We start from the raw sequence: 10,820 nt of genomic DNA, 5'->3' as shown, positions 1-10,820 counted from the left end.
GAAGAATGAGAGCAAGAGAGAGAGAGAGAGTAAGAGACAGAGGTAGAGATGAGGGTGAGGAAAGGAAGAAGGGAGGCAGGGCGGGAAGGAGGTGGGGGGAGAGAGACACAGAGAAATCGTTTTCTGTAAACAAAGCTTAGCCTAGCCTCAGACCTCAATCATTTTATTGTGAGAGCTGAACCCAGTAGTATCTCTACTGGAAACAGGAAATAGTTGTCCTTTCTCTCAGCCAAAGTCTTCAAACATGCTCTGCAGATCTATCAGACTTCCCAACCTTGCCCCTTGACCTCAGCCCAGTTTGACCCCACAGCTTTCTCATTTTCTGGAATTAGAGAGCCCAGACCAATCGAAATAAAAATTGGCTGCTCATATCCAATTTAGGGTGCATTCCCAGCCTCCTGTGGACCCAACTAGACCCCGTAGGAAGGGGAGGAATTGGCTCTGTTTCTGTACTCCTTCCTTCCACTGCCCCTGCCACCTTGCTGGCCTCTCCATAAGGGAGAGTGAATGGGGAGGGTGCTGAAGGAAAAGCCAATCTCTTTTTATTTGTCTGACATTGTGTATCTTCTCTCTGGGTTAAGGATGACTTTATGTAGCAGATGTTCCACTGACAGCTTTTCATCAAGTGTCTTAGAGTCCCAGCTGTCCTCCACATCACAGAGTCTCCTGATGGACCCTGGCTGACAGCTTACCCACCCCCTCCCCCCAGCTCACTCCGGAAGGCATCTCCTCTCCTCTGCAATGAGGTCCTAGGTCCTATCCCTACAGGATGTCTACCTGGCTCTCAGGAGACTCATTTCCTGTCAGCCCCTTCCCCCAGTCCAGGGGTGCTTTTCAAACCGGGGCATAGAGCACTGATCCAGAGTAGTCTTCTGAAGGTCTGGGTCTCAGCTCTAACACAAGGCTCTGGAACCTAGAACAAACTACACAACTTCTCTGAGTTTCTATTGCCCCGTTGTAATATCAAAAAAGTAGTAATTTCGTTTCCACAGGATTACTGAGAAGGTTTTTTGATCATACCTGTAAAGCTCTTAAAACAATGGGCCCATGACTATCAAGCTCTATAAAGTAGGTGATAAATATGCAAATTTATGCAAATTAACAGTTCCCCTCCCCCTTCTCCAACCTACCTGGACTCCTGGCTGGGAGGGGGAGGCCATTCTCCCCTTTTGCAGGTATCCTGCTCTCAGAGCTATAGGGTCTCCTGGCCTCTCCTCACTTGGCTCCTTGAGATGGAGAGTTCCTCCTCCCTTCACCAGGGGAGGAGAGAGAATCACCATGGAACTCCTTACCAAGCAACAGTCCTCTTGCTACCTTAAAGCTCCTTTACTTTCACTGAACGCTGGCTGGTGTACCTTCCCCTAGGACCTTGACAGCTGACATTTGCCGTATCTACTCTCTCTCCTCTCTATATACATACGCATGTGGATGTACACTTTTTTAAACAGAATCATTTATTTTTAATTCAAATTCAATTAATTAACATATAGTGTATTATTAGTTTGAGAGGTGGAGTTCAGTGATTCATCAGTCTTATATAACACCCAGTGCTCATTACATCATGTGCCCTCCTTAATGCCCGTCACCCAGTTACCCCCACCCCTTCACGGCCCCTCCCCTCCAGCAACCCTCAGTTTGTCTCCTATGATTAAGAGTCTCTTGGGGCGCCTGGATGGCTCAGTGGGTTAAGCCTCTGCCTTCAGCTCAGGTCATGATCCCAGGATCCTGGGATTGAGCCCCGCATCAGGCTCTCTGCTCAGTGGGGAGCCTGCTTCCCTCTCTCTCTGCCTGCTTCTCTGCCTACTTGTGATGTCTGTCTGTCAAATAAATAAATAAAATCTTTAATTAAAAAAAAAAAAAGAGTCTCTTATGGTTGGTCTTCCTCTCTGATTTCATCTTTTTTTTCCCCTTTTTTTTCCTTTTAGATAGAGATCTCAAGTAGGCAGAGAGGCAGGCAGAGAAAGAGGGGGAGGCAGGCTCCTTGCCGAGCAGAGACCCCGATGTGGGGCTCAATCCCAGGACCCTGGAATCATGACCTGAGCTGAAGGCAGAGGCTTTAACCACTGAGCCACGCAGGCACCCTGATTTCATCTTTAAACAGAATAGCTTAAAGGTAAGTTGCAGAGGGATGCCTGGGTGGCTCAGCGGTTAAGTCTCTGCCTTCCACTTGGGTCATGATCCCAGGGTCCTGGGATTGAGCCCTGCAGTGGGCTCTCTGCTCAGTTTGGAGACTGCTTCTCCCTCTGTCTGCCACTCCCCATGTCATGTGCCCTCTCTTTCTCTCTCTCTGACAGATAAATAAAGAAAAAAAAGTAAACTGCAAAAATCATGACACTTTACCCCTACATGCTACAACATTGATCTCCTAAGAAGATTTCCTACAACATTCTCCCACATAACAGCAATGCTATGTTCACACCTAAGAAAATTCACATGAGGGCAGCCTAGGTAGCTCAGCCTGTTAGGTGTCTGCCTTTTGGCTCAGGTCATGATCCCAGGGTCCTGGAATGGAAACCCCCCTCAATCGTTGCTCCTCCCTCTCCCTCTGCCCCTCTCCCCAGTTGCGCACGTGCTCTCTCTTTCTCTCTCTCACACATAAATAAATTAAATCTTTTTTTTTAAGGAAATTAATTAATTAATTCCATAATATTTTCTAATCTCCTGACCATGTTCAAGTGCCAAAATGTCTTTTGCAGCTTTAAGACATTTTTTTCTTGAAGTCTAGGGTCTAGGAAAATTTTACATATAGCATTTGGTTGTTCTGTCTCTAGGCTCTTCATTGTAGAAAGGGACTTTTTTTTATTTGTTTGTTTGTTTACTTTTTATTTATATATTAAGATTCTATTATTTATTTATTTATTTATTTGAGAGAGAGAGAGAAAACACGAAAGGGGAGAGGGTCAGAGGGAGAAGCAGGCTCCCCATGGAGCAGGGAGCTCTGTTATGGGACTTGATCCTTGGACTCCGAGATCACAGCCTAAGCTGAAGGCAGACGCCCAACCAACTGAGCCACCAGGCTCCAAGGACTTTTTATTTTTTAATGACAGTGACTGTTTTGAAGAATCTAAGTCAGTTGTCATGAGGAACAGACCACAGCATGGATATTCTTCATTTGATTTTTTTTTAAGATTTTAGTTATTTGAGAGAAAGGGAGTAAGAGAGAGCGTGAGAGGGGAGAGGGTCAGAGGGGGAAGCAGACTCCCAGGACTCGATCCCGAGACTCTTGAATCATGACCTGAGCCGTAGGCAGTGGGTTAACCAACTGAGCCACCCAGGTGCCCTCTTCATTTGATTTTAAGTTTCTTTTCATATCTTACCAAGAGGGAGGAGGGCTGAGCGGGTCACCCTTTAGAATGCAGGGTACTTTTCATCTCTTGTTTTCAGATTAAGGACTTGGGCTGAAATTCAGAGATGTCCGAAGCATGCCCGTTCCCTACCTGGTTTTGCAGGTGGCTAGAGGGTTCCTACAGAGCACCCTTCTGAGAGGAGGGGACCAGCCTGTTCCGAGGGCTCAGGGACAGGTCTCTCCTCATGGGGACAGTAGAAAAGGAGCCTGGAACAATCCAGGAGACTTTTGCTCCTGGCACCCTGCCTGCCCTAGAGAGAAATGTCTATTGATCTTGGACCCTGAAAAGAGCTGGGCATTCCTCTCTAGGGACATAGCAATTCTCACTGAAGGGCTGCCCTGGGCCCTGGGTAGTAGGCGGAGCTGAGGGATCATGGCCCAAGGCCAAGGGCTGACCCTTCCAGTTTCATTTGATGACTTTCATATCAGGTGACCAGGGTGGCCAGGCCAATCTAACAGAGGGTGGTATTTATAAAAGGTCCCCTCCCCCGAAGCCAGAAGCTCTGTACCAGCCTCCACAACCCTGCTCATCTCAAGCACCTGCCTCTACAGGTACCTTTCTTGGGCTCATTTTCCAGTCCCTGGGACCTCCCCCCTCCCCAGTATATCCTGGGACCCAGTGAGGATGGAGGAATGAAGGGACCCTGGGTTGGGTGTAGGAGGTCTGAGTTCTAGTCCTTCCTGCCCAGCTCCAGACCTGTTTCTCCATTTTTCAGTTGGCAGCTTGGACAGGGCCATCTCTAAGGACCCTTAGTGTGATTCAAATGGAGAGATGGGGAAGGGTCCCCACCCGGCACGAAAGCAGCCATGCCTCTGGCTGCAGCCCAACCTCAGCCTCTAAGATTGTGAGGAGCTAGGGAGGAGATGCTCTTCTTGGACGTCATAACGAAGGCCTTGGGAGAGGGGCCATCACCAGTCATTTGTATCAGCCCTGGGTGGGACCTTCGCCTCCTTGGTGTTGCTGGGTGGACGTAGCAACCTGTTCCCTGAGTAGGAGGTATTGGCAGGAAGCCAGCCTTGGCAGGGACCCTTTGGCATAATACCCAGGATAAGCCTGAGCTGGGGACTGGCTTCCTGCAGCCTCCAGCTGGGGGCTGGCTTCCTGCACCTGCTACCTGGAAGAGCATGTGAGCAAGGAGGCAGAGGCCCTCCTCGGCAGGCTGCAGCAGCGGATGGCAGAGGCAGGGCGCTTTGACCCCTACAAGGGTACGTCTCTGTTTTGAAGTGTCATTTGCCTCCCCTCCAGCCTCAGAATTGGAGACAGCAGTGATGGGCAGAGGGGAGGGTCAGGACTCAAAGTGCAGACACTCAGGTTGGGCACTTCGAGATTCTTTTCCAAGCCTCAGATTCTGCAATGCTCTCAGGGTGAGCTTCTATGACACAGGACCCATGGTGGGTGTCACCTAGCCTTTCTGGTGTCCATCTGGGAGCCAAGCACCGAACATATGTCAGTGCTTATTGCTTGAGCAAGTGAATGAAGGAAGGAATGAAAGGCTCCGTCTTGACATTCAGCCTGGCTCCTCCGTCTTCTCCAGCAGTGAGCACAGATGGCCTGGTCCCCGATAGCTACCGAGCTGCTCCTGGTCTCCGCCGTCTTCTGCCTGGTGCTCTGGGTGGCCAGGGCCTGGCAGCCTCGGGTTCCCAAAGGCCTGAAGAGTCCACCAGGGCCGTGGGGATGGCCCTTGCTGGGGAACTTGCTGACCTTGGGGAAGACCCCACACCTGGCGCTGACAAGGCTGAGCCAGAGGTACGGGGATGTGCTGCAAATCCACATTGGCTCCACACCCGTGCTGGTGCTCAGCGGCCTGGACACCATCCGGCAGGCCCTAGTGCAACAGGGGGACGATTTCAAGGGCCGGCCTGACCTCTACAGCTTCACTCTGGTTACTGATGGCCAAAGCATGACCTTCAACCCGGACTCTGGACCAGTGTGGGCTGCGCGCAGGCGCCTGGCCCAGAATGCCTTGAAGAGCTTCTCCACCGCATCAGACCCGGCTTCCTTGTGCACCTGCTACCTGGAAGAGCATGTGAGCAAGGAGGCAGAGGCCCTCCTCGGCAGGCTGCAGCAGCGGATGGCAGAGGCAGGGCGCTTTGACCCCTACAACGAGGTGCTCTTGTCCGTAGCCAGTGTCATTGGTGCCATGTGCTTTGGGAAGCGCTTCCCTCAGAGCAGTGAGGAGATGCTCAGCCTTATAAGCAGCACCAATGACTTTGTGGAGACAGCCTCCTCTGGGAACCCCGTGGACTTCTTCCCCATTCTCCGGTATCTGCCTAACCCTTCCCTGCAGAAATTCAAGGCCTTCAACCAGAAGTTCCTTCGGTTCCTGCAGAATATTGTCCAGGAGCACTACCGGGACTTTGACGAGGTGAGCCCAGGGTGTTGGTGGTGAGGGGGCACCCTGCAGGGCCTGGGGGTGGCCCCTCTCACCCAGCCTCCAGGTACGCACACAGCTGAGGGGCTACCAAGGCCCAGGAAGGCTCTGGAATGCATTGGATCAGCTGCTTGACCTGGGACCAATGCCTCTCCCTCTGGGGCCTCCATTTCCTCATCCAACTGCCTCCCTCTCAGGATTGCTCAAAGCCCCAAAGATATTTGCCTGTGAATGAGGCCCTGGCAGAGACCTGCAATGTGGGGGGCTATTATCAGGAGAATCTGAACCCAGACAGAAACTAATCCGCAGCTCAGGTGGCACTCGGCTTCCCAGTACTCCCCTACAAAGCCCTCCTTTGAAATTTGACCCCAGGGTTATTGGGAGGAAGGGCACCCAGGGCTGCTACCAGCCACCCCTGGAACCCCAGCTAACTACCTGGAGGCCCCGTGGGAGTGCCATGGGGGGAAGGGCAAGGTCCGACCTGGAAGTGCCAGGATGCCCCAAGCTTGTGTCCCCACAGAGCAACATTCAGGACATCACAGGCGCCCTCCTGAAGCACAGTGAGAAGGGCTCCAGAACTAGTGCTGGTCACATCCCCCATGAGAAGATCGTCAACATTATCAACGACATTTTTGGGGCCGGTAGGAACCAGACCCATACCTTTTCCATCCACCAGTGCCCGCTGTCCACACACAGACTTGCCAGGCCCCTGAGTCCATCTGATCATTGGCTAACCACACAACAGATGGTGTGGGATACAGACCCCTGGCCCATATTCAGGGTCTGAGTCCAGGTGGGCCCAAAAACTCCCAGTGGAAATTCAGCTAAACCCCTCTCTGCTTCTGGGTCTCAGTTTCCCCACCTGAACAATAAGGGGTTCTTTATCCTGTAAGTCTGGATCCCTGTAATGCCAGCAGCTAATCTTGAAACTAGTGATTCAAATTTGTGTTGAAGAGACCAGGTCTCTACCCTCAGGAAACTCATGGGGGTTGGAGAATGTAGGGGGAAGGGGGCAGAGAAACCCACAGCTGGTGTGTAAGTTCTGGATGCTTAGTAAATGCTGGTTTCTTGTTCTTGTCTTCCTCCCTTCCTCACCTTGTGCCATGCTGGCCAGGATTTGACACCGTCACAACGGCCATCTCCTGGAGCATCATGTATCTTGTGACAAACCCTGAGATACAGAGAAAGATCCAGGAAGAGTTGGGTATGTGGTTGAGATGCATGAGCTAAGAGAAGTCTTGGGATTCCCCAGGTCATTTTTCCCATGTACATGTAGCTGTTTTGTGCCTACTATGGGTCACACCTGGACATACAGTGGTGCCCACCCTTGCCTTGAACATGCTAGAGGCAGGGTCGTTAGCGGGCCTCACATATAAAACAGGTATAGTACCAAGTAATAGGGGACTTTGACGCCATGGGGGCAGTCAGGGCATCCCTAAGCCTTGTCTGGTCTGTGTTCCACAGACAGAGTGATTGGCAGGGCCCGGCAACCATGGCTCTCCGACAGACTCCAGCTGCCCTACCTGGAGGCCTTCATCCTGGAGCTCTTCCGACACACCTCCTTCGTCCCCTTTACCATCCCCCACAGGTAAGGCCAGCTTATCCTGCCCTACCACCTTTATAGTCCTTGCTGTGTTTCTTCTTCCCATCTTCTTAGCCCTGGCCCTGGCTCAGACCTTGGCCTCTGTTCTGGCCATGTCACCAGGTTCCTTACAGACGCTCAGCCTCTAGGCTGTCCCTAAGCAGTCCAACCATGATCAAACCACCCAGCTGTCAGGAGATAGTCACACTCTTGACCTCAGTTCTCCTTCACCTCTGCACACATTCCCTCCCTGCAAGTACTCTCAACCCAGCCAGACTGGCCTCGGTGGACCTGGCTGGCAAGACACAGTCAACCTCCAATTTTGCTTATGCTGGACCTTCTGCCTGGAATACCTCCTAACCTCTTCTGCTACCAGAATCCCATCCTCACCCAAAGTCAATCCTGACACAAACTTGCCCTTCACTGACAGGCTTTCTTGACTCATCCAGCTGGCACAGCTTCTCTCTCTGATAGACTGTAGGACTTCCAGTCATTTGTCCTTGATCGTGTCCTGGGATTTTAACAATGTCAAGAGAGTTAGTGAACATTTACTTCTACCCAGATGTTGGTCTAGTTATTCCCAGACTAAAAGGCCCGACTCCTCAGCCTGGGTGGGAACTCCCCAGGGCTAGCCCAGGCTGCCTGTTTCTCAGCTCCAAAGTATGGCCAAGAACACAGCTGGACACAAACGGAAGTTTAGTAGACACTTGCTGAAGTTGAAGAACAGGAGCTGAAGGAGGGGGAGGACAGTTTCACCCTCCCCTGCTCCTGATACTTCCTCCCAGTGTGGGATATGGAGACTGTGGAGACTGTGGTGGGCAAGTTATTGGCGTGGGGGAGAGTGGTTAGTAGGAGAAGTAGGTTCCAGAGACAAGCCCCAGTGTTCCTGCCCTGATCCTGACAGAGACCTCTTCCCTCCTCAGCACGACAAGGGACACGGTATTGAAAGGCTTCTACATCCCCAAAGAACGCTGTGTCTTTGTAAACCAGTGGCAGGTCAATCATGACCCGTGAGTATACCTCTCCCACTGAAAACTCCATGGGATTCAGCAGACAGGAAGGCTCTTTGTCCCCCTAGGAACTGGGCATAAATAAAGGAATGGGGCCTCAATTGCCATATGGACTCTGTTGTAAGTACCTAAACTTAGGTCCGTGTTTTTCAAACATTGTACACAGGAAATGACCAGAAGGTTGGTTAGATTAGAGGACCTCATTCCCCAAGATTCCACTTTGGTAAGCAAACTGGAGTCCCTCAGGCAATTGTGATGTTAATGGCCCAGGGACCTCTCTTTGGAAAATCCCACTCTGCCTGTAGGTAGGGGGACCATATAATTTACCATCCAAACTGAAGCACTTCTGAGTGTGAAAAAGGATGCTGTCAACAATGACTTGAAAACAATAAAGCGTAAACCAGGATGTACTGCTGATTCCCCTTTATACTGAGTAGGCTGGACATAATGTTTTCCTTCTTTTAATTTCTTTTAGTTGAAGTGTTATTTCTTTAAAATAACAAATAGATATGATAAAGCACCATTTGCAAGACCAATCGTTTTAGAGAGAGCGTTGTAAAAGAAATAAGCACGAAAGTACAGTTTGGTTCCTCTCCATTCTCTTCTCAGTACTCTCAATCTATTCTAACACTTGTGCCACCCACAGAAGTCTCCCCCCCAGGCTTTTCTTCCCAGGGTGTCCCCCCATCCCAGCCAGAAATTCCATCTCCTCTGTTCCTCTTGCAGAAAGGTGGGGGGGGATCCATCCAAGTTCCGACCAGAGAGATTCCTTACCGCTGATGGCACTGCAATCAATAAGACCTTGAGTGAGAAGGTGATACTCTTCGGCATGGGCAAGCGCCGGTGCATAGGAGAGGTCATGGCCAAGTCGGAGATCTTCCTCTTCCTAGCTATCTTGCTGCAGCGGCTGGAGTTCAGTGTGCCAGCAGGTGTGAAAGTAGACCTAACCCCCATCTATGGGCTGACCATGAAGCACCCCCACTGTGAGCATGTCCAGGCACGGCCACGCTTCTCCACCAAGTGAAGAAGGCACCAGCATGCCAAGGCAGGGGGAGGGGTAAGGATCATCCATGGGGGCTCAACCCTTGTTTTTTTTCCTTTTTCTTAAATAAAAGCTTTATGGAGGTATAATACACAACCATACAATTCACCTTCCAATGGCTTTTAGTATATGCACAGATCTTTGGGCATTCCTGGACCCCGTTTCAACATCAGGGGGAGATACACACACACACACACAACACCAAGCAATTCTCAGACCCCAACAGGGTGTCCAAGAATTCAACTCAATTCTGACACTACCTACCCAGACATAGTATGACACTTCACAGGTTAAGAACTCAGTCTTACAAGATTGCCCGTCACCCCTGACATCAGTTGCCAGTCACAAGCCCCAGGCTGTTACCTGTGCTTCTGATCAACCAATTTCAGATTGGAGGTTCCAACGACCTCCTCCTTAGGTTCTTTAATTTGTTAGAGTGGCTCACGAAACTCAAGGAAACACTCAGGTTTACCAGTTTATTAAAGGATATGACAAAAGATATGAATCAATTGCCAGATGAAGAGATACACAGGGCGAGGTCTGGGAAAAGAGGACCTCCATGCCCTCTCCAAGCACCCCACTCTCCCCATTTTCTGTGTGTTCACCAACCTGAAGCTCTTGATCCTAGTCCTTTTGGGATTTGATGGCGGCATCATTGCATACTCAGGACTGACTAAGGCTTTGGCCATTGGCTGACTGATCCTCCAGCCCTTTTCCCCTCCCTGAAGGTTAGGGAATAGGACTGACCCAACATTCTAATCACATGGTTGGATCTCCTGGCAACCTGCTCCTGCCCCGGAGTACAATCCAAACATTACCTTCATTAATATAACAAAAGATCCCCTCATCATTTTCAACACCTAGGAAATTCCAAGGATTAGGGGAGCCAGGAGCCAGGATCTGTGGGCAAAGACCAAATATATATGAAAAATGTATGTTTGGTCATCTAAATGACCGAATATATATTTCTTATAAATCACAATATCAAAACAGAGTTGTACTACCGTACCATAATCAATTTAAGAACCTTCTCATCCACTGGAAATGAAAGCTCATACCAGTTAGCAATCACTCCCTATTTCCCCTTAACCCAGTTCCATATCCCACTAGTTCTAGACAACTACAAAACTACTTTCTGTCTCTATAGATTTGCCTACTTTGGACATGTCATACAAACATAATTATACAAGAAATGGTCTTTTGTTAGTGGTTTCTTCACTTAGTGTAATGTTTTCAAGGTTCATCCATGTTGTAGCGTGTATCAGTAAACCCTGGTTTCTTGAGTCCTAAGAGAAGGCCCAGGTTTGTTTCCTCAGTCACTGATGGGTACATTGTTCACTGCTCTCTCTTCTCTCCTTTCCTGTTTGACCCAAGTCTTTGAACACTTGTATGGAATATGAAGGAAGTGACCCACCCTTATGGCCAAACCCAGATGGCTGAATGGGAATCCATCTTCAAAACATCTGAC

At 50.0% G+C, this 10,820-nt stretch overlaps 1 protein-coding gene across 3 annotated transcripts; it reads left to right on the top strand.

Annotated features, from left to right (window-relative positions):
* The first annotated feature begins 3,831 nt into the window (after nt 1-3,831).
* Nucleotides 3,832-9,448, top strand: LOC131835777 (cytochrome P450 1A2). Of its 3 annotated transcripts, none has more exons than XM_059180376.1 (8): nt 3,832-3,898; nt 4,427-4,552; nt 4,885-5,712; nt 6,239-6,359; nt 6,833-6,922; nt 7,183-7,306; nt 8,224-8,310; nt 9,037-9,448. In XM_059180376.1, exons 3-8 carry the CDS (start codon nt 4,894-4,896, stop codon nt 9,332-9,334), a joined length of 1,539 nt encoding a protein of 512 aa, XP_059036359.1. In that variant the 5' UTR covers nt 3,832-3,898; nt 4,427-4,552; nt 4,885-4,893; the 3' UTR covers nt 9,335-9,448. The 3 variants fall into 3 exon arrangements, with proteins under 3 accessions (XP_059036359.1, XP_059036358.1, XP_059036361.1); XM_059180375.1 differs by having other exon boundaries at nt 4,882-5,712; XM_059180378.1 differs by lacking the exon at nt 4,427-4,552 and having other exon boundaries at nt 3,837-3,898; nt 4,882-5,712.
* The last annotated feature ends 1,372 nt before the right edge of the window (nt 9,449-10,820 follow it).

Source organism: Mustela lutreola, chromosome 7 (genome assembly GCF_030435805.1).
Source record: "Mustela lutreola isolate mMusLut2 chromosome 7, mMusLut2.pri, whole genome shotgun sequence".
NCBI lineage: Eukaryota > Metazoa > Chordata > Mammalia > Carnivora > Mustelidae > Mustela > Mustela lutreola.
This window is presented reverse-complemented; position numbering and strand designations above follow the sequence as displayed.